At 38.0% G+C, this 23,936-nt stretch overlaps 1 protein-coding gene across 1 annotated transcript; it reads right to left on the bottom strand.

Moving 5' to 3' along the window:
* Window positions 1-1,311: 1,311 nt before the first annotated feature.
* Window positions 1,312-23,691, bottom strand: LOC144967067 (rab-like protein 3). The gene is made up of 8 exons (XM_078903878.1): window positions 23,613-23,691; window positions 21,381-21,472; window positions 20,645-20,762; window positions 18,386-18,488; window positions 16,682-16,832; window positions 14,874-14,945; window positions 13,228-13,257; window positions 1,312-5,611 (listed from the first exon to the last, which is right to left on the bottom strand). Exons 1-8 carry the CDS (start codon window positions 23,671-23,673, stop codon window positions 5,555-5,557), a joined length of 684 nt encoding a protein of 227 aa, XP_078760004.1. The 5' UTR covers window positions 23,674-23,691; the 3' UTR covers window positions 1,312-5,554.
* Between the last annotated feature and the right edge of the window lie 245 nt (window positions 23,692-23,936).

The raw sequence follows: 23,936 nt of genomic DNA, 5'->3' as shown, positions 1-23,936 counted from the left end.
AACTATTTTAAAGAAAAAATTGCTAAGATTAGATGTAAGCTTGACACAGGCCAAAATGAAGAAAATTTGATTGTTGGTATGTCACATAAAGGCACTATTTTTCATGATTTTAAAACAGCTCATCTGAAGTACGTGATGTCAACATATCGTCGTCTCCTAAGTTCGACTCATTAGATCCTATCCCAACAAATCTTCTTTTAAAATGTCTTGACTCAACCCTTAGATATGTAGGGATCTCTAGCCGTAAACAATCGTACTGCTACAGTGACCATAGCAATGGTCATTCCTACTTCCACTCTGTCTCGTCCCGTGATGACCCGGCTCATATTAAAGTATAGGGGACCTCTCGACTCTCACTCCTTTTACAGTAGGGGACCTCTCGACTCTCACTCCTTTTACAGACTTTCAACTCACTCCATTTACAGACTCTTCACTCTCTCACTCGACTGCTCATTCATTACTTATTTAATCTACGTACCGCCTAAATTCAGGGTAAGCTATATTTTTATACTTTAACTTTATCTATTTAATATCTAGTTTTAACTCGATCAGCCCTGAAGACGGGTTTATTCGTTCTTTCTGCTACTACACACTAGCCCTGAAGACGGATATATCCGATACAGACTATACTGCTCAAACTGGTCTTCGCTTGCTCATTGACTAATTTACTAGAAACAGACTATAACTTTCTCATTCATGAATGAATGACCAATCGTTTTCAATGAGTTTCGTAATTAGATTGTTTCATTCAAACAAGCGTGGCGTGGCTAAAGACGCGTCATTTCTCGACACACACTCACTCTTTCTTTGAAAAGTTTTCAAGATGGCGAAACGTTTGTTTACCGCAAGTGAAGCTCTCGAACAACTTGATTCAGTTTTTACAACTGATTCAGATTTTGAGGACTTTTCAGATGATGAAGAAATGCCTTCAACGTCATTGTTATCTGATGATACAGTTTTACATACAGGTAAATATCTATTTTGTTTATTTTTATTTGATTTATTAGGCCGTCTCAAGTACGGGGAGCGGCGGGTTTCACTTTCCCAACCAAGCATCTTCCTGATCAATGCTCGTCCCGATTTGTATAAATCTACGCTATTTTACTACTGATATTGTAATATAATAATACCACTACTACTAATAATAATAGTATTATGATCATTGTTATTTGATTTTTACTTAATATATTGTTATGTTGTCAACTGAAGTGACTGAGAATCAGAAACACTCTCGAGCGCTTATCTGAATAGCGCTTTGTACTCAGCAGTGGTTGATGCGGCTTTATATTGTAGTAAATATGAATTTCTTAGTTTTTGTTTTTATTAGTTGACTTAGGCTAGGATCTTCTCTAAGTGTAAGAATCTGAGTCATGAGAGGTGAAAACAAAAGTCATTGTTATTATTGTGATCAGTGCTTGAGTGTAGATTAGCTGTTTTGTTTATCATTCTTATAATATATTACCTCATATTTTTCATTATTTCTTATAATATATTACCTCATATTTTTCATTATTATCACCCAAGTCCATTATATCATAAATTTAAAAATTGGCCCCCATCATAGTAAGTGTTGTGTTGCTAACCCTCGTTGTCAATGTAAACAATTATTTATATTTTTCTAAACACCCCCTTTCTTGCACAATCCCCCATTACTATGCATTCTTTATTCACTGGCTTCCTGTATATAACCTTTTATTGACATTTTTCTGTTTCCGATGACTCGGTTGTAGAATTGGTGGTGGTAGAACCTGTAGCTGATCCTGAGGATTCTTCTATTGAATGGGTGTGGAACCTTCGAAATTTCCCCAACCAGCTGAATTTCACCGGGGAAAATAGCATACACGTCCCAGAGGGAATTCCTTTTTTGGACAAAGGATATTCTTAAACAACTGAACAAGGAGACGAATAATTACGCCTCACAGGCCATTGTTGCTAAAGAAGATGCTGCTCCTTACTCAATATATAAACTGTGGAAACCTGTCACCCTGAATGACATTCGTGGATTTTTCGTCATCCTGATTCACATGTGCCTTGTTCACAAGGTCATCCACACCTCGTTTGCTTCCACCATTCTCTCCAGGGATAGATTTATGCAAATGTTATCCTTTTTCCATCTCAGCGATAACACCACCTACATTCCGCATGAGCAACCTGGCCACAACCCACTTGCCAAACTTCAGCCAGTCGTCGATATGTTCCGGAATACATTCCGCAGCCTCTACACGCCTCAGCAGAATGTATCAATCAACGAAGCTATCTGTCTTCCGAGGCAGACTCCGCTTCAAGGTCTACATGAAAGATAAACCTCACAAATGGGGAGTCAAGTTTTATGAGGTTTGCGAATCTTCAAGCGGCTACGTGTGGGACTTCGAGATTTACTGTGGCGACCCGTCAATAAGTAATCGGCCAGTAGAAGTTTGCATGCATCTGATGCAGCCACTACTTGACAAAGGGCATGTCCTCTACACGGATAACTACTGTGCGTGCTCTGGGTTAGCGGACAAGTTAGTGGACAGGAGCACCATGAGTGTCGGTACTGTCCAGTCAAATCGGGTCGGCATGCCGAAAGAGCTCATTCAGACCAATTTGGAACAAGGACTTTCTGACTACCGACGTCGGGGACAGCTTGTGGCTTTAAAATGGATGGACAAAAAACCTGTGCACCTTCTCACAACAATCCATAATCCTACGGTGAATGTCAAAGTTGCCACAGCCAAATCTGTCAAGGAAAAGCCAGCAGCAGTACAGGACTATGTTCTCAATATGCACAGCGTCGACAAAAGTGACCAGCTTCTTGCCTACTCCCCTCTACGTCGCAAAACTGTCAAGTGGTGGAAAAAAGTTCTCTCACCTTTTCACCCTAACAGTCATCCAGAGCCAGATCCTATACAACAAATGTGCTGCCGGTAACAATCGTCCTCGAATGCCATTGCAAGACTTCCTTCTCCAATTTGGCACCGAAATGGCTGCAGACTATCGTCAAAAGAGGTGAAAAGAATGAAAATCATCTGGCTGCCGGGAACCAAATCCAAAAACCGACACCTTCCCGGTTGACTGAGCAACACTATCTCAGCTTCGTCCCTCCAATGCCGAAGAAGGAGAACCCATCTCGTAATTGCGCTGTATGCTCTTCTACAAAACGGCGCTGTACTGGAGACCAGCAGTCAACAATTTAAAGAAAAGAAACGATTTACTGGTGTGAGCCATGTGGAAAACCTTTGTGTGTGGTGCCTTGCTTCAAAATGTGGCATTCATTGGATTATACTGCATGACTTTCTGGCGATTTTGCGGTAAGACCCCCACTTCATCTCTTTCCTTGATTTTTTACTTTTTGCTCAATTTAGTGACACTTTTCAAAACGCTCTCATTCTTTTAATTTTAAACGTAGCTTTCTGTCTATCCACAGCAACATAGAAATAGTATTGATTGGTAAACACAAAAAATTTGAGACTGAAAACGTTTTTTTTAATGAATTTTTGAAATTGGGTTAAAAAGCCCAGGTCTCAGGCATCTGACCGCTTGGTCAGTCCCAGGGCTGAAAGAATTAACTTAGTAATTCCGTGATCGCCGGCCATCTGGACCCATCCTAGCCATGGAGTCCTACAGCCAGAATACAGAGTTCTGGCAATCACGGTAGTTACTACAATGGCGTAACAAGCAGGAGCTGAAGAGACGACCCAAGCTGCTGTTAACAACTTCTGCAGATTCGGCTACCCACTACAGATCGTCTCCGACCAAGGAAGGAACTTCGAAAACCAGCTCTTCAAAGAGCTTACTTCATATCCACAAGGCTAGATTCCACAGCGCAACCCTGGAGGAGTGCTCCTAGACGCTCAAGGACACCTCCCATCAGAGAAGATCTCGGACCTCCCCCATCGCCTCTAACCAGGAGCAGAGGTCCCGAGACCGCAGGAGACAGTCCCGCTTGCCCCGCCGAGTCACAAGAATGAGTACCCCGACCCGACAGTGCCACGATCGGCCTCACAGCGGGCATAGGATGGAGGGCCAGGAACAAGCTGGCCGCCGAGACCGATCTCGCCGCCGCCAGGGGGACTTCCACAGCCTGCGGAATCAGCTGAGGATCAGGCAGGAGCTGGCCTCCCTCCGGACAGAGGCGGCAGAGGTTACCCGTCTCCGGGAGGAGAACAAAAAAATGAAGGACAGAGAGCCCTCGATGGAGCTGTCCCTCCACAGCTCTGTCTTGGACAGCTAGGTGCTAGGGCTAGCAACCTTGTAAATAGTTTTATTTTGCTCCAGCCCTAGGAAAGGGCTTTCCTTTTTATTCAGCCCTAAGTAAGGGCCTTTTTTTTTTTGTTCAACCCTAGGTTTTTGTCTTTATAATGCAACTGCTAAATGATGAAGTCGATACTGTGAGATTTCTTGGAAAAATCAAATATTAGAATGTCAAGCAAAACCCATATATAGACCAGCTTTAGCGTGAAATGAGAGGATTATGAACATAACGTGTCTATCTGTCTTTACATTAATGGCAATGACACTGTAATTTAAATTAAATACTATCTTTTAAATATACACACACAAGTTCGGACTAAAGGCCAGAGGTATGGCCTATCTCAATTTATCAAATTAATATATAAAGTGTTGCTATTGGTTCTTGGTTGTATATTTTTACATTTTTGTGCATTTGCATATATATTATATATATATATATATATATATACATTGTCGCCAACTTTGTGTTTATACATTTTTCATGCATGCCACGTCTGTAAACAAATTTCCAGTTTTTTTTTATGAATAAAGTATATCTTATCATATCTTATAATAGTCATCCACACCAATGAATATATATTGGCTTTACAGAATTATGCTTTCCCCATCTTAGAAATGTTTTAATTATTATGGAGAAAAATGAGAGGAGCAGGCACTTATGTTGAGAATAACAACAAATGAAGTGAGTAGAAAAGTGCCAGAAGACAATAGAGAATAAAAACTTTGAGGAGATGAGATGAGGATTCCAACCCATGTCCCGACTGTTACGACAACTCTGCCTGGCCATGAGAGGCAAGCTCTGCAATCGACACCATCCATCATTAGTCAGGTTGTGGGTTCAAATCCTCATCCCGCAAAGTTTTTATCAGTGCTGATGGTGCCAAGAACTGAAAAGGGAGGAAAATTTTGAATGATTGCCTTTAAGCCCCATTATGTTTACAGCATCCCTCCCCCCCCCCCCCCCCCCCAACACACACACACATTTTTAGAGCATTGAGATGATAAACTATCATTGATACTCTAGCTAACTTCTAGAGAGTGGGAAACTGCACCTATTTGTTCCACCACACATCAAATCTCTCACTGCCAGTACATTTGATTGAGGGAAATATAACTTTTTAAAAAAAGAGGAAATTCCTCCTCTGACTCTGACTCAAATATCGCGAATTTCCGCGGATCCGAGGAAAACCATCAGCAATTGTTTTATTCTCTGTTGTCTTCTAACACTACTCTTATTATGGACCCATAATCAATCATTATTCTATTTACTCCAATAATTATATACAGACTATAAACTGAGTATTTCTCTTGCTGATGACAATCAATCTATATGAGAATTCTTCCACATCCGTCTTGACTGCAATGGACTAATGTGACCCTGTGGAAAGGAAAAAAAATTTAAATAAAGAAAAAATCATAACAATTATGACGGACTCTAATACTCTGTAGTCTGTAACCTATTTTTTTTAAATTGCGGGTCAATTTTACACAACTGAACTTACACCAAGAAGAAATGATGTCTCTGTCATATCAAATTATTATAACTAAACACAATGGAGCCTTCTAGAATAAAAACTTCAGTTATCAACATATTTTAAAACTTAATAAAATTTTTAAAATCTAAATATTTAGCTTAATCAATTGAAAAGATTTAGTCCACAGCCCCCCGCCCCCCCCCCCCCTTCCCCAAATTCCCTTACATCATATTCTAAAAATCCTAAAAGAACAATAAGATAAAAATCTGAAAAAGATATGTCACTCAGGTCACATTGAAGAACTATAAGGTTGGAGTTTTTCCCCTGGATTCATAGAACAGTAACAATTAACTGCTACCCTTTTGATAAGCTGCTGGTCTGTCTATGAGAAATTACTTTCCACTGGATCTAATTTAGATCCAGCCTCTCAATCACAGTTGAGTGGAGAGACAAGGGGGGCTTAGAAAAATTCAAAGTGATTACAGATCCGTTTGCGTTTGATTCCATTGCTCTGACAATTCAGCTACTGGGTCTAATAATACTTTATGTGCATTCAATTGAACTAAGAATTATATGAATATATTGTGAAATCAGAAACAACTTTTTCACTGAATTCGGAAAACGAATTCATTCTAGCTGGACGGGTTGATAAGGTTTTATTTTCAAACATTAATTCATTTCTGATGAATTTCTCACTGTGCACAGTGAGGTCAAAGTTAAAAACTATCTATTTCAATTATGTCTCAAATAAGTAGGGGAATAAAAGGGAGAAAGATTTCAACCATTACCCAAAGTTTAAAAACAAACCTGTAAATGAGCTCTATAAAAATTGACTGAAACTGAAACTCTTCTTCGTAATTCGTCGTAGCGGTAAAATCCAAAGAATCAAAATGAAAGGTAAATAAGCTCACTTGAGCAAAGCAATGGCAGAAAACTATTTTGCGCGGGAATTAATTAGGCTAATTACAATTGTTCCTTATAATTAGGTACCCAATCAGCGAAGAAACTTAGAAACGGTCAACCAGTTTGTTTACAACATGAGGCAATCGAAATGTGCTTGTAGCAATCATTTAACTTTCGATTTGAAGGTATCTACATAACGAACTTCCGGTGTTCGAATTTTTCTTTTTCATACTTTTCCTATCCTTCTAGTAAATGTGGTCAATTTTGGCTTAGACGAAACAGTGAAATTTATCGCTCGCCGGCTCAGTTAAAATTGGCTACGACAGGTTTGGAAAGTGAAAAAATAATTTCACGAAGGCTGTGTGAAAATACACTGGGGTGTGTTCAGACACAGCAATTCTAAAAAGCATCGCTTAGCCTTGGCAATATATCCATCGTTAAGAAAACGGCCCATGAGCTATGCGTAGCGCTGTGGAACATTCCTAATTACTTTACGGTCATTCGACTACGATTCAGGAATTCTTTCTTTCTTTCCTTTTTTAAAGTATTTGAATTTGACGAATTGACTGATTTCAGTTAATTGACTGAGAATTTACAGGTCTAATAAAAAGTTGAGTTTTTAAAAAACACAATAAAACAACGATGATAAAACAAGATTAAAAGATAAGAAATGAACCACCACCATAACGAACCAGTCACCATAAAATACTAGGTACATTATACTTTGTTTTTGTTTTTAAGGGTTTTACGGCGCTTGCAACACATTTAGGTTATATCAGCCCCAGTAAAAAGAAAGAAAATGGGATAGCAAAAAGTTATAGAATTACAATTAAAGCACCCAAGAGAAAGTAAGAAAAGGGGGAACTGGGAACAAATAGGGATCAGATGTAGATTCCAAGAGCATACCACCAATGTACTTAGTTTGAGATCATCTATGTCTCATACGGACACAAGTACAAAATACTACAAAGAGGAATACACTCAAATGCTTACATTATACACTCAAAATAACAAATATTAATAATACATAACAGAGAGATGATTTACAAGGAAAAAAACATCATCTCCCAAAACAATAACTATGCATTTGACTGTTTCCCTCCCGGCCAGGGTCAGGACAAAACCAAGTAATCTCATTCCGAGACAAAGACAGAAAACAAACTGGAAAATAGATACAGGGGATAGAAGACACAGTAAGTGCCACCTTGCCCACTATGGGAGGCTGGGAACCCCACCCAGACATTACACTTTATGCAAAGGTTTATAAATAGATCAAGGTGATGAATAAAATCCTTTCCTATATATGGGCGTCCCTGAGAAAATCAGTCGCAAGGTGAAAAACTTTGAACATAGATATTGACAATTTTAGTCAAGAGGTCAATTTTTATGGAAAATGAGTTATCAAAAATCATTAAATCAAACATTTTTCTACATATTGATGAAATATTTTAATAGAATTCTACTCCTAAATATTTTATTTTAATTTTTTTATGTAGGTAATTATTATACTTAATATCAACTCTTGTCAACTTTGGAAGTGATTTTCTCAAAATTAGGGTTTCACACCCTAGCCATGCATATGACCATAAATCACCCGATTTGCTTCAAATAAAGATTTAAATGCTCAGGAGACATTGGGCTTTCACAAAATGCAAAAAAAACGCAAAAACAAAAATTTTCACCATGCGACTGATTATGTCAGGGACGCACACATATTTTTTTACGACCAGTTCTCTTTACACCATGCCTCTGAATGCATACATCCTTTTTACCCCGAATTCTGCTTATTATGAGTGTAGACCTGTAAATGAGCTCAATAAAAATTGACTGAAACTCGACAAACTGAAGATTCAATTATTTTTTTAAAAATAAGGGCATCATTGGAGAGCAGAGTGATAAATACAACACATTAAAATGGTGGGTGTTATTTCTTACTGGAAGTATGACTGCCATAATTTGATGTAGAAGGAATGCTAAATAAGCATGTCATTCATATAGGTAAAGATGACTTCATCAAAGTCATATTCCTGCCTCTGGAATTTTTTTGACATAGTCAGAAAAATAATCACCATTATCATCTTTAACTTCTAGCCATGACCAATTGAATTTATCTTTATCGATGCTCGACAAGTCTGAATTGAATTGCAATCCACGAACAGCTCAGCCATTGTGAGAACATAAGAATAATGTAGCAATGAGCAAACTTGATTTTCAATCAGTAAATGACAGAAAAAAAAAATTTAAATAAATATGACTTCAGGCCAATACACTGAATTATTAAGTAGAAGTGAATTATCAAGAAGAAACTTCGGCAGGCGTAGCGGAAAAATTCAAAGAATCGAAATGAAGGTAAATCGCCACAAAACAGCAAGCTCGCTTGGGCTTGAGCAAAACAATGGCAGAAAACGTCCTGATTTGCACGGGAATTAATTAGGCTACTTACCATTGTTCCTTATGATCAGGTACTCAATCAGTGAAGAAACGGTCAACCAGTTTGTTTACAATGTGAGGCAATCGAAATGTGCTTGTAGCAATCTATCCTAACTTTCGATTTGAAGGTGTCTACATAACGTACTTCTGGCATTCGCAATTTACTTTATCATAGTTTTGAGACTCGCCGGGTAAATGTGGTCAATTTTGGCTTAGATGAAACAGTGAAATTTATCGCTCGGTGGCTCAGTTAAAATTGGCTACAGTTGGGATCACGACGGGTTTGGAAAGTGAAAAAATAATTTAACGAAGGATGTGTGAAAATACCCAGGGAAGTGTTCAGACACGCCTTTTATAAAAAGTGTCGCTTAGTCTTGGCAATATATACATCGTTAATATAAACGGTCCCCATGAGCTATGCGTAGCGCTGTGGAACACTCCTAATTACTTTACGGTCATGGACTACGATTTGTGAATTCTTTCTTTTTTTATTTATTTCTTTCTTTCTTTCCTTTTTTTAAATATTTGAATTTGACAAATTGACTGATTTCAGTTAATTGACTGAGAATTTACAGGTCTATGAGTGCATAATCTGCATCTTATTTTTGTTTTAAAAAATGTACATCATACTTACCAACAAAAGCTGTGGTAGTGTTTTCTAGTGTTCAATATTATCAAATACTTGTTTAAAGAGAGTTGCAACTTTAAAAAATTAATATTAAACATGCAGGACCCATAACCGAACCTAAATGGCTTTATCCATCCATCTTTGAATCAAACCATCACCACGAATAATGGAATAATAATAATAATAATAATGTGGATAATAAAACCTCAGTGTCACCATATGCTGGGACTCTCTCAGTCTTTATGGGGCATAAACAAATCCTTGACGGTTGCCAGCATTTCATTCATCATCATCATTGCCTTTTTCACCCTGGGTCAGGGTATAGGCCACAGACAAACAGTTTCCATCCTTCTCTATCCTGAGCCAACTTTTTTATCTCATTCCAGGTCTTACCACTTCTTTGTATATCAGCTTCTTTAATTCTTCTCCATGTTCCTCGTGGCCTTCCCCTTGATCTTCTGCCCTGAGGGTTCCAGTCCAATACTTTCTTTGTTATAGTTGAGTCATTCTTTCTAAGCGTGTGTCCAATCCACCTCCATCGTCTTCTTCCTATATCCTCTCCCACTGGTTTCTGCTGTGTTCTTTTCCATACTTCTTCATTTTTTATTCTATCCATCCATTTTATTCTGAGTAGCTTACGCATGCACCTGTTTACGAAAATCTGTACCCTCCTTATACATGCCTGTGATGCGTTCCAAGTTTCACATCCATACAGTAGGACAGACTTCACGTTTGAGTTGAAAAGTCTTAGCTTTAGTTGAAGGGGGATATCTTTAGTTCTCCAAACTCTGTTCAAAGATGTGAATGCAGCCTGTGCCTTTCCTATTCGTGCTTTCACCTCTGCTTCCGTGCCTCCATCCTTGTCAATTATACTTCCGAGATAGCAGAAAGTGTCTATATCTTCGAGTTCCTGATCTTTTACTTTGATCTGCTCCCTTTGACGCGTACCTATCCTCAAGACCTTTGACTTTGCAGGGTGAATTCTTAGACCAATTGATTCCGAGAGGCTGTTTATAATTGTGGTTTTTGCTTGCATCTGGTCCTGGGTGTGGGACAGAAGAGCCAGATCATCTGCAAAATCCAGATCATCCAACTGTGTCCAGGGGGTCCACTGTATCCCATTTCTTCTCCCTTTGGAGGTTTCCTTCATTAGCCAGTCAATGGCAAGGATGAACAGGAATGGTGAGAGCAAGCATCCCTGCTTGACACCAGTCTTAATTTCAAAGCTGTCAGTAAGCTGATCTTCATGTACAACCCTGCAACTTGATCCTTCATACATTTCCTTAATGAGGTTTACTATCTTTTCAGGGAGTCCATAATGTGCCAGAATTTTCCACAATGTTGCTCTGTCAATACTGTCGAAAGCCTTCTCGTAATCCAGAAAGTTGACAATAAGAGGAGAGTTCCATTCTATAGACTGTTCTACTATGACTCGCAGAGAGGCAATCTGGTCGGTGGTTGAACGGTTTTTCCGAAAACCTGCCTGTTCGTCCCGCAGTTTAGCATCTGTTGCATTCTTAATTCTCTCTAAAATAATACGGTTGAAAACCTTTCCTGGATAGAAAGAAGAGTGATGCCTCGATAATTATTACAATTACTGAGGTCCCCTTTCTTTGGAAGCTTGATAAGATGTCCTTCCTTCCAATCCTTTGGGAATATCCCGTCATTCCAGATTCTCTCAAATAGTGGGTGCAGGGCCTCAGCATTTCTTTTCGCATCAACTTTTAGAGCCTCCGGTGGAATCTGGTCTGGTCCAGCAGCTTTCCCCCTTTTCATCTTGTTAATGGCACCCACAATCTCTGCTATCGATGGTGGATCACAGCTAATTGGTAGCTCATTCCTTGCAGGCAAAATTTCTGGCTGGTTGTCTGGTGGTGGTCTGTTCAGAAGGCAGTTGAAATGTTCCCTCCATCGTTCAGATTGAGCCTCTTTTCCAAAAATAGTTTTCCCATCTTTGTCTTTGACTGGTACCTCTGGTTTCCCATATTTTCCAGCAAGTGTCTTGGTAGTTTGATAAAGGATCCTCATGTGTCCTCCAGTCGCTGCTGCTTCTGCTTTCTCTGCAAGTCTGTTCATGAATGCTTCCTTGTCTTTCTTCACAGATCTTTTGACTTCCTTAGCTATGGCTCGATACTGCTCTTGTGCATCCAGCCTTGAAGCCCTTGTTCGGCTTGCATTCACTTGTTCCTTCCTTGTTCTCCTCTTTTCAATAAGGTCCAAGGTGGTTGGACTTATCCATTCTTTATGTTCCGATTTCTTTACCCCCAATACCTCATGGCAAGTTGTTATGTAGACTTCCTTGATCTTTGCCCAATGTGACTCTACATCTATGTCCTCCTCGAGCTCAGTAAGAGGTTGGAATCTATTACTCAATTGTAGTTTGAATTCCTCATTCTTTTCCCCATCAAGTGCATTCACCTCGAATTTTCTTCTTGTATGTGATCTGGCCCCGTGTTTTCTGAGTCGGAGCTTAAGCTTTGCCAATAGCAGGTGGTGGTCTGATCCAACATCTGCCCCTCTCTGTACTGTCACATCTTCCAATGAACGTCTGAATCTACGAGAGATACAAAAATGATCAATCTGATTCTCTGTCACACCATCTGGTGAGACCCAAGTTGCTTTGTGGATCCTCTTATGGGGGAACACTGATCCTCCAATCACCAAACTGTTGAATGCACAGAAATTTGCAAACCTCTCTCCATTATCATTCATTTCTCCCATGCCATGACGTCCCATGATACCTTCATAGCCTACGTTATCCTGTCCCACTTTTGCATTAGCATCTCCCATCAATATGTTGATGTCTTTCCTTGGCAACTTGTCAATGACTTGTTGTAGCAGACCATAAAATGTATCTTTGTCCTCATCTGTTGCATCATTTGTTGGGGCATAGATCTGTACAATGTTCATGCTGATCTTCTTACTCCGTGTTGTAAAGGACGCCATGATGATCCTTTCTCCGCATTGTTCCCATCCTCTCAGTGACTTCTGGGCAAACTTGCTTAGAATTATTCCTACTCCCTGTGTATGAATCCCGTCCCCTCTCCCTGAATATAAAATCTTCTCCCCAGACTTGAGGTGTTTCTGTCCGGATTGTATCCAGTGGGTTTCGCTTACTCCAAGTATATGCAGCCTGTATCTTCTCATCTCAGTCACAACTTGAGAGCTTTTTCCTGCTTCATACATGGTGCGAACGTTCCACGACGCAATTCGAAGCTGCTTGTTTGGCGAAGACGTCATCGGGTCAGCAGAGTCCTTTCGGCTTTGTCTGTTGTCCTTCATAAATTCTGTAATTCCAGAAACTCTTCGGTCGCCCAAGCTAAAAAAAGGATTTAGTTTGTCTGTCTGTGTTTCTGTAACGGTTTGAGTTTAACGGAAAGGGGTGTTAACCCTTTGCCAACCCCCAACCTGGAGGACCAGGTGACTCAAAGATGGGGAATCACACACCATTAGTCGCCTTTTACGACACGCTGGCTTGGCGTTGGGCTATTCTTGACCCTCTCATTTGAGGGACCCCCGGACACCACACGGGTTGCCAGCATTTGGCGGGTTACTAACCTGATGACTGGAAAGTTTCCGTTCAATCACCTAAAAAAAATTTGTGAAAAAGTTTTTTAACAAAAAAAAAGAAAGAGAAAAAAAAAGAAAAGAAGCATAAAATTATACAAATATCCACCTCCTACTTCCTCCTCATACAATCTGATTAACTGAATTAGACTGAGTATTATTACTGTCAATGTGCATATCCACAAAAATTGAAAAAGATTATGGTATATTCCTGAAAAGCAGTAGAGAGCATCTTTTTAAGGTCTCAAAAGCTTGATACCAGTGTAAAATTGTCAATCAGCAGAACATAGTTGAAATTATCATTATGCCATCAGTTAAGAATACACACAACCCTCTAGTATTCGTATGAATAGACAATTGAACAAGTTCATGGTATTTCCATTCATGTTGAACTCAAGAGTTTGTATATTGTAAAAATGTCAGTGTATTTTTGCATAGTGATTGAAAATCCAGCTATTCAAAAAAAAATTCAAAAAGTAATGGAATTTTTTTCTCCTCAGGATTTGAAAGTTCAATCACAGCATGTTTAATATGGATTACTAAACTGCCAGAAGTGTGAAAAGTAATGTATAAAAATGAATATAAAAGCACTAAAAAAGAACAAAATAGCAAACATAGCATGTTTTGCACTCAAAACCCTTCTTCAGTAAAAACTTAATTATATATAATTTCAAATCCCCATGTTGTTTGGAAATAAAATGATACATTAATGTTGTCACTGGTCTTTGTTAAGAGTTTTGAGTCCGAAACTTTCTGTGTTTTTTATTTTGTTCTTTTTTGAAGCTGTTCTGTTTATTTTTGTACATTATTTTTTTACATGTGTATTATGGTTATTTGTCAGCCATGACCCAACTTTGAAATATAAAAAAAGATTTTTGTTCAATAATATTTTTAAAAAAGAATTTATAACTTCATTTACTCTTGTTTCCTAATATGTTCAAGTCATGGAACAATTTTCCTGCAACTAGTAGACTCGTGAGCAACATTGAGCCTCTTGAGAGTGAACAAATGCTGCCACCGTCATGAAATCACCCTTGATAATTTATTGAAATGCATATAAATAGTAATACTCAGCTTATCCGAGTCGGTCATTTAATAAGAAATTGATGCATGTGTTTTGTCAATTTATAAAGGCTTTTTATCATTGAACACGACAATGAAGACGAGATGAACGGGAAAAAACCCTCATAAAATGTGAAAAATTTAATGACAATTATTTCAGTAGTTTTTGTCAATATTTTTTTTCTCTTTTGCATATGCAACATTGATAAAAATATTTACTTTGACTGAATCAATCAGTTTATGTTAAGAAGAAGAAAGGATTAAAACATAATTTGCAATTTGATTTTTTAAAATAACAAACAAACAAAAATAAAAAATCACTCTTCTGTACATTTTATTTCCAGGGATATAAATGAAATCTTCCTCTTGACTAATGAACCTGTTGCGTTCAAAGCCTATACTATTTAGAGATATGATGTTAAAAACCACCATTTTTGGATATGAAAAATTCTTCAATTATCTTAATTATTTACCCTTTGGATTCAATACATTCAAAACACTATGTTTCCCTGCTGCTATATTCATTAATATAATCATTTATATCTCATCACATGAAAAATATTTTTCATTCTTACCTTATCAAAGAATTTTGACAATTTGACCGCATTTGTTGAACCAGGAGCCAAATATTTAACTTGAAAGCTGTCCTGCAGACACAAAATTTAAATAAACATGCATCACATTTTTAATAACTGAATATGCAATATGATAATGCCACTATCATTGTAAAGTCTTCATTTATTCTTTTTCATTTTTTTTTTAATTTAGAGACATGAACTAGGATTTTCACAAGTTTGTTTTCTTTCTTGTATAATTAATTAATAAATATATAAATAAATATTTTATGAAGAAAGCTTGTTTTCATGCCATTTTCTTCAATTCCCTGTTCTGGGGTAAAATAATATCAAATCAGCTAGTTATGTCACAAATATAACTCAATTGGGTAAGACTTTGTTTTCTATTAATTCTTTTTGCAAAGTAAGAAAAAAGAAAGTTAAAAGACAAAGGCTAGATGATCACGATTGAAATTCATAAAAACTAGTGTTACAAAAGAGCTAAATTTATTTTAAGTGACAGCATAAGAGCATGAATGGCACTCTTATGGAATCCTCAGGGTAAATCAGACTTGCCAAAAAAAATAATTCATAAAATAGTAATTGGAGCCCCCAAAAATAGTAATTTGGGACAAAAAATAGTAATCAGTCCAAAATAAAGAGAAAGTTGCCTTTCCAGGTTCAGAGTTGAATATGCCCGACCACCTGGGCACAAACGTCACTTCGTAGATTCTCAATTTTACAACCAATTTTTTTTTTTTTTTTGCGGGGGAGGGGGGGGGGGGGGGGGGGGGGGGGGGGGGGGGGGGGGGGGGGGGGGGGGGGGGGGTTGCTTTTAAAAAAAAATTTTTTTTAATTTCATAATTGTGCAGGTAAAGTCGTAATCACGTAATGGCGGTCTCAATATCGTAAAATTACGATAAAATCGTAATGCTTGGCAAGTCTGGTAAATGAACAAGGAGGAGACCAAGTAAGAGTTAGAGGAGCAACATAGAGGCTGAACTGAAGGAGAAGGGGACAACATGGAAGTATGTGTGGAGAAGACAGTGCGGTTATGTGGTCTAGTGGTATGACACTCGCTTTCCGATCGGAAGGTCCTGGGTTCGAGCCTCGCGCTCGGCGCATAGTTGAGTCCTTGGAAAAGGCTCTTTACTCACATTCTCTCACCGTACTCAGGTGTAAAATGAGTACCTGGCGGTTAACAGCGTTGTCTTTGTCCGAAAAATTGTAATATCGCCTAACAGGTATCCCATCCTACATGTTAAATGTTGCTGTTGACCAGGGACCCCTTGTAAAGCGCTTTGAGCATATTTAGTGGATATTGTGCTATGTAAAAGCTCAATTATCGTTGATGGCCTATGCTCCTGGAGGAGTGAAAGGCCTAAGTAAGTTAGTAAGTAATAACAGTATAAATTATGGTGAAAACTTGATGTCCTGAACACTATTCACAGACCTGCCAAATTGAAAACTTCAAATTTGGTAATTTTATGTCAATTTTTAGTAATACGACAAGGAAATTAGTAGTAGTTGTAGTAGTAGTAGAGTAGTAGTAGCAGTAGCAGTAGTAGTAGTAGCAGTAGTAGTAGTAGTAGTAGTGGTAGTAGTAGTAATAGTAGTAGTAGTAGTAGTAGTAGTAGTAGTAGTAGTAGTAGTAGTAGTAGTAGTTATTATTATTATTATCATCATTATTTAAGTAATACAGAGAATTAAAAATTCGTAATTAAAAAAAAAAAATTAGTAATTGGTCATGAAATTTGTCTAAAATTCGTAAAATTACGAAAAATTCGTAAGATTCGGCAGGTATGCATGCAAGAGTCAACAATACCAACCACATTGAATTCATCTGCTCCACATTCCTCTGCAATGGTGGAGGACCTAGGATTGAATTTGTCTCTTAATGTTTCTGCAGAGTCTGCCTTTGTTCCGATCACAAGAATTGGAATCTGGTTACCAGCAAACTGTTCCGGATCATATTCGTATCTGCAGAATAAAACCAGGATTTAAATAATGAAACAAAGACACACACACACACACACACACACACACACACACACACACACACACACACACACACACACACAATAGAAATGTTTTTAAATAATTTTTTTTTTAATTTCTGAGATTTTGGTGAGATATACGGTTTGTGAGATCATGGACCAAAATTATGCCTGTAACAGAAGACAGATAGAAAGATATATATATATGTAGGTTTAAAATCTGAAGTTTTATAATTTCTATACATATCCCTAATAATAATCTTGTGTCTGGTCTGAATTACTTTCTCATATATTTCACTATGTTTTTTGTTTTTAAGGGTTTTACGGCGCTTGCAACACATTTAGGTTATATCAGCGCCAGTAAAAAGGAAGAAAATGGATAGTAAAAAGTTCTAGAATTACAATTAAAGCACCCAAGAGAGAGTAAGACAAAGGGAATTGGGAACAAATAGGGATCAATGTAGATTCCAAGAGCATACCATCAATGTACTTAGCTTGAGATCACCTATAAGTCTCATCCGACACAAGCACAAAATCCAACAAGGAGGAACACACTCAAATGCTTACATCATACATTAAATATAAATATAATAATACATAACAGAGAGATGATTTACAAGGAAAAAAATATCATCTCTCAAAACAATAACTATGCATTTGACTGTTTCCCTCCCAGCCAGGACTCGGGCCAGGCCAGGACAAAACCAAGTAATCTCATTCCAAGACAAAGACAGAAAGCATGTTGGAAAACAGATATAAGGGATAGAAGACACAATATGTACCCCCCTGCCCGCTATGGGAGGTCAGGATCCCCACCCAGCTGGTCTGAATTACTTTCTCATATATTTCACTATGTTTTTTGTTTTTAAGGGTTTTACGGCGCTTGCAACACATTTAGGTTATATCAGCGCCAGTAAAAAGGAAGAAAATGGGAAAGTAAAAAGTTCTAGAATTACAATTAAAGCAGCCAAGAGAAAGTAAGACATAGGGGAACTGGGAACAAATAGGGATCAGATGTAGATTCCAAGAGCATACCACCAATGTACTTAGTCTGAGACTGAGATCACCTAAAAGTCTCATCCAGACACAGGCACAGGTCCCCACTAAGAGGAATACACCCAAATGTTTACAAATAAAATATATATATAATACACAACTATACTGTTGGGTCAATCCACCCTATACGAGTCTTTTTTTAAAAAATTTTCTGAATTAGAAATCTCAGTTTTTGTTTTATAATACCATTGGTGGGAATCCCAGACTGATTTGATAACAACAAAGAGAAACATCATGGAGTCTGGATTACACATAAGTATAAATCCACATTCTGGTGAATTCTTAGTTAAACTATTTATTGCAAACTGCTTTTTTTACAAGATTAAAGAAATGAAAATGACAACAACAAAAGAAGGAATAAATACCAAAAAAAAAAAAAAATACAAAAAAATACCCAAAAAAAACCCCCAAAAAACAACAAAAAAACAAAAACAAAAACAAACCAAAAAAACACCATTCAACTTTAATTAAAGTTCATACCCATTTCCTGATTTACTTTTTTCTCTGTTTAACGTCTCTGCTAGCCATTTTCTGAGATTTTGGTGAGATTTACGGTTTGTGAGATCATGGACCAAAATAATGCCTGTAATAGAAGAAAGAAGAAGTTGAACAGAAAAATAAACAAAAAACAAAACCAAAATAAAAAAAAATGCCTTAAGTCTGTTACATATATATAGTGTATTGTGAAGTAAAATGCTTGCCATTTCTAACTGTCAAAACGATCATAATTGTTTAACCTTTTTAACCTATGGTCTACTTTACCCTCTCCTTACCAACTATAGGAAAATCATCACATTCGTTACGATACAACCAACATTTTTCTTATTCAAATTTCTTTTGCACATCATAAAATTTAAAGGAAATGAACAGTGTGTTGTAGAGCATGTTTTGCTAAAGAAATTGCATATGACAATAATTTTACTGCTATAATGTCAAGTTATAAAAAATATATTGTTGTGTTAGTTGGGTGTGAAGTTTTGGGGAAAATCCTGAAAATGGCTGGTAAGGAGAGAGTTAAGAGAATTTAGTAAGAACCAATCATCTCTCTGCTGGTCTGAAAAAGATGATAAGAAGACTCGAGTGATTTCAACTAGTCATTCTATGGAAAATAAGTTCATTTTGTTGTCAACCTTTGGTAGTATTACAACTAACTAGGTGCAGCTATGTGGTCTAATGGTATGACACTCGCTTTCAGATCGGAAGGTTCTGGGTTCGAGCCTCGCGCTCGGTGCATAGTTGAGTTCTTGGAAAAGGCTCTTTACTCACATTCTCTCGCTGTACTTAGGTGTAAAATGAGCACCTGGCCGTTAACAGCGTTGTCTTTGTCCGAAAAATTGTAATATCGCCTAACAGGCGTCATGTCCCGTCCTACATGTTAAATGTTGCTGTTGGCCAGGGACCCCTTGTAAAGCGCTTTGAGCACATTTAGTGGATATTGCGCTATATAAAGCTCAACTAGGTAGTAGTCCTTGAGTCACAGTCTGTTCTGGTGCTACCCATTGGTTAGAATATTAAGTCTATCCAAAGTCCTTTCCAACAGAACTTACAGAGCCAGCTATTCAATCACTGCTGATTGGACAAAAGGGTTAAATAGAAGTGTTGATGATGCCATTAAACTTTTGTTGAATAATATTTACAGTCATTTAGATAAACCAAAAGCATATTGCAGAATTATTTTTATTGATTTTTCTTCAGCATTCAACACGATTCGGCCCCATTTACTTGTTGAAAACCTGAAATGTTTGAATATAAATCCCCATTTGATTTCCTGGATTCTAGACTTTCTTTTAGAGAGAGCACAATTTGTAGAAATTAATGGAAACAAATCTAATAAAATAATTACTAAGACAGGAGCCCCTCAAGGGTGTGTTCTCTCTCCTCGCCTCTTTACGGGTTACACAAATGACTATACAAGTGACTTGGTCCCAATTTTGAAATTTGCTGATGACACTGCCCTTCAAGGGTTAATATTTAAAGATGATGAAACGGCATACAGAACTGAGATCGACAGATTTGTTGGTTGGTGTGAAGATAACTCCCTGAAATTAAATGTAGGAAAAACCAAAGAAATGATTTTTGATTTTAGGAAGAAACTCCGCTCAAAATTAAAAATCAAGCTGTTGAGCAAGTTTCGGTTTACAAATATATTAAGTCTATCCAAAGTCCTTTTCAACAGAACTTACAGAGCCAGCTATTCAATCACTGCTGATTGGACAAAAGGGTTAAATAAAGACCCTGTCCACACTCAAGACCCATAAAAAAAAATCCTTTACTTGTAAGTTGTAAGGCAAGTGCTCTCCAATCATGAACCCCAATATTACTAATGAAACATAGTTTTCGAAACCAAATCATTCCTTTCCCCTAACTTTCAACATCTTTTTAAAAAAATAAATAGAACGAGAAATTTTTTTTTTTTAAATTAGAACATTTATATAGGGAAATATCCACTATTCATGATAAAATCACTTTACAAGGGGTCCCTAGCCTACAGCAATACTCGACATGACACCTGTTAGGCGATATTACAATTTTTTTCAGACGGAGACAACACAGTAAACCCCCGATCCCCGACCGATGTATAAACGTAACACACCATTCCAACCGGACTGACTCAGAAACAGTTTTAATACAACACATCTTTTTCCAGGTGACACGCGTGTTAGACCTAAAATCGTAACACAGACCCTGACCTTGATTATTAAACAATAAATTAAAAATGATAAAAACTTTAAGCCATACCATTTACTTGGTTGTAAAATATTGAGCGACTATTGGCATGGCTGGCAGCACCTCCAATGTCCCACAGTTCAACAAAATAATCTTTTTCTTGAGGTGTCCCTGCACGATACTCGTGTAACTGAAAAGAGAATTTGAAAACAAAAATTGAATAATACTGTTAAAAAAGAGAAGAGACTGGTTACACAGAATTATTGGTAATTTTTTGGGGAAAATTAACAAATAATAGTCAGTTAAATTGCAATAACATGCTTTGATCTCAACAAATTATTATTGTCTGAAGGGGGGGGGGGGGGGGGGAATTTAGCTTTGAAATAAAGCAATACACACCAGATATGCATAATGGCTTCAAAGCCAAAAGCAGCACTTATACTTATCATCAGGACGAGATACAACATCTGTGAGGTTGCGCTATATTACAATTTTTTTCAATAGAAGGAATGCTGTTACCAGCCAGATACTCATCTTACTTGAGTGTGGTGAGAGAATTTGAATTAAAAAGCCTTTACCAAGGACTCTACTCTTTGCACCACCCACAGAGCAGAACTCTAACCAGGTACTATCAGTTAAAATGCGAAAGTCAATCCACAAGAAAGCCCAACTAAAAAGAGGAATGAATCCGTAGCAATTGGCTGCCAATCAAGACGATTTTTAAAATTATAATTACAATCAATCATTGAAAAACAAATTGGCGAAAGACACCCATCCCCCCCAAAAAAAACAATTCATCAATAATCACCTTAACTTCAACTGAACATCCAATTGTTGCACTTGGGTTGTAGCATACCTCACCATGGGATATAAGATATACAAGGCATGTTTTTCCAACACCTGGAGATGAAACAAAAGGCTATTTAGACTATTGCAGAAGAGGAACAAGATTGAAAAAAAAAAACATATACATCACACAAACAAAAAGTACAGAGAAGACAGATGAAATGGGGGCAACATGGGAGAAGAAAGAAGAAAGAATTGAGATAGCAAAGGGATGGAGGTATGGAGGGAGGGAGAGAGAGTGTCATGAGAGTGAGAGTGAGAGAGAGAGAGAGAGAGAGAGAGAGACAGAGACAGAGAGAGAGAGAGAGAGAGAGAGAGAGAGAGAGAGATGGAAACAGAGCATGAGAAGGTAGGACAAAATAGAGAAGAAAGAAGCCCCCCCCCCCCCCCCACGTGACTCGACACTTGAATGTGTATGCACAGAAAAACAACAAATGATACGGGGAAGGGAAAATCCCAATCTAACTAATGATAGTCAATCCAAAATGGGTGGGCATCTATCTACCTAAATATTTATCTGTATATTCTACTTTACTATCACATTGCTAGCCGGCCGTTCGTCTTTTCTGTTTGTATTTCCTTCTCGAAGATTCGACCGATGCTCATTCAACAACCCCCCCCCCCCCCTTCCGCCGTGACTTTTTGACCTCGCCTCCTCCACCGCCCCCTGCTGTTCCACTACGGCTTTCTACTACTCTTTCCTACTCACTTCATCTCTTTCAACTACTACTACTACTACTAATTTGTCTTTTATCTTCCATTATTTTCTGGTAGGCTCTTCCCTCATCGCTGACCTTTTCTTATCAATCGAATCACCCCCCTGGGGCACCGAACCCTCTACCCACGCCATGCTAACATTTCATTCATACTCTCAACCACCATTGAGTACAGACGACAGAAGTGTTTTTGCATTATATCTTATTTGTTTTCCACGTTTATTTGTGTATTGCTGTGCTGACGAAGGGTTTGTACCCGAAGCGTCCATTGTCTGTTTTTTCCCATACGAAGCCTCTCAATTTTCACTCTTTTGTTAGTATTTTGTACCTGGGTGGTAGATGTTATGAGAGTTTTTTTTTAAACTAACGCATAGAATCAATATTTGAAAGATATGGTTGTTGATATTTGAAAAAAATAACGACAGAGTAGTAAGAAAGAGAGATATACATTGAGACAGGGGAGAGAGTTGGGGGTGGGGGAAGAGATGAAATAGAAAGTGGAGGAGAAAGAGAAAGAAAAAAATACCAACAAAACAGAGAGGGGGGATGGGGGAGAGGGCGAGAGAGATATGAAATATTGAGTGGACAAAAGAAAGGAAATACAAACAATATAAAGATGTAGAGAAATAGAGTTTGGGGTAGGGGGAGAGAGAGAGAGAGGAAATATAAACAAGTTAAAATACCTAACGTAGGGAGAAATTGAGACAGCTAAGTCAACACAAAATAATAATATGCCCATGCCATAAAAGGAAAAGTCCAATTCTTAGAAATTGGGTGAATCCATTTAGCTGAGAGAGAGAGAGAGAGAGAGAGAGAGAGAGAGAGAGAGAGAGAGAGAGAGAGAGAGAGAGAGAGAAAGAGATTGACTCCCGTATACAGATTTCCAACATGTCAACATGATTCCCATATCTCAAGCCAGCCAGTCTTAAATTTTAAATGCACGACATATATGTTCACCCTCCTTACGTCCAGTACTACTAAAATTAGTCACGAGAGAGAGGATGGTGATCAGGTGAGACTAGTGAGAAGGGGTGCTAAGCTGACCCTACACAGGGATGAGAATAGCGAGAAGGCACGGCGGCTAGGCTACCCTACCTGACTGGTGGTTGATACAATGATACAGGGGTGAGAATAGCGAGAAGGGGCGGCGGCTAGGCTAGACTACCCTACCTGTCGGTTAATACAGGGGTGAGAATAGCGAGAAGGTGTCACTATCTCTATTCTCACCCAGGATGAGAGGTCAAATGTTTTTCTATTCTCACCCAGGATGAGAGCTCGACTGTTTTTCTATTCTCATCCAACCAAGATGAGGATAGAGATGCAGCCTTCAAAATTTGCGACTTTTTTTTTCCTTTTGGCAAAAAGGGAAAATCATGTCGCTCAGCAGGCACTTGACTTTCCAAAAGTGCCCAATTCATTTCTATTGAATTAAATCAAATCAAAAGTAAAATGATGACAAATGAAATACTTTTCCTCACCCGAGTCGCCAACAACGAGTACTTTCACTTTGTCGATGTCTGCCATTTTCAACTCGAGCATCCAAAGGAATAAGGGATGGGCTCTATAGGTAATATTCTACATTAGGCTAGTACTCTGTCTACTTACTGAGAACTAATATTCAAAGTCTTCTTATGCAGGGGTGGTTCTTCCTTACGAACTCGACAAAACCCGGCAATATCCGACAAAGTTATAGTGTAGGAACGTATTTATTATTATGTTTCAATGTGATCCAGTTTGTCGTTGTTTGGCTATTAAGTTGTTGTTGTGAATTGTTCTCATGCTGGGTAACCTTGAGTATCATG

Source organism: Berghia stephanieae, chromosome 3, assembly GCF_034508935.2.
Source record: "Berghia stephanieae isolate SIO BIC M18660-M18661 chromosome 3, UCSD_Bste_1.3, whole genome shotgun sequence".
NCBI lineage: Eukaryota > Metazoa > Mollusca > Gastropoda > Nudibranchia > Aeolidiidae > Berghia > Berghia stephanieae.
Note: the sequence above shows the minus strand (reverse complement) of the source record. Positions and strands in the feature narration are given on the sequence as shown.

Bases quoted from the DNA above. Each gene is read 5' to 3' on its own strand.
- LOC144967067 (XM_078903878.1), bottom strand. From the start codon at position 23,673: ATGCTCGAGTTGAAAATGGCAGACATCGACAAAGTGAAAGTACTCGTT. The intron at 21,473-23,612 runs GTGAGGAAAAGT...TTTCATCTCCAG, and splicing joins ACTCGTTGTTGGCGACTCGG to GTGTTGGAAAAACATGCCTT. The intron at 16,833-18,385 runs GTATGAACTTTA...TTTATTCTGCAG, and splicing joins AAAAGTAAATCAGGAAATGG to ATACGAATATGATCCGGAAC.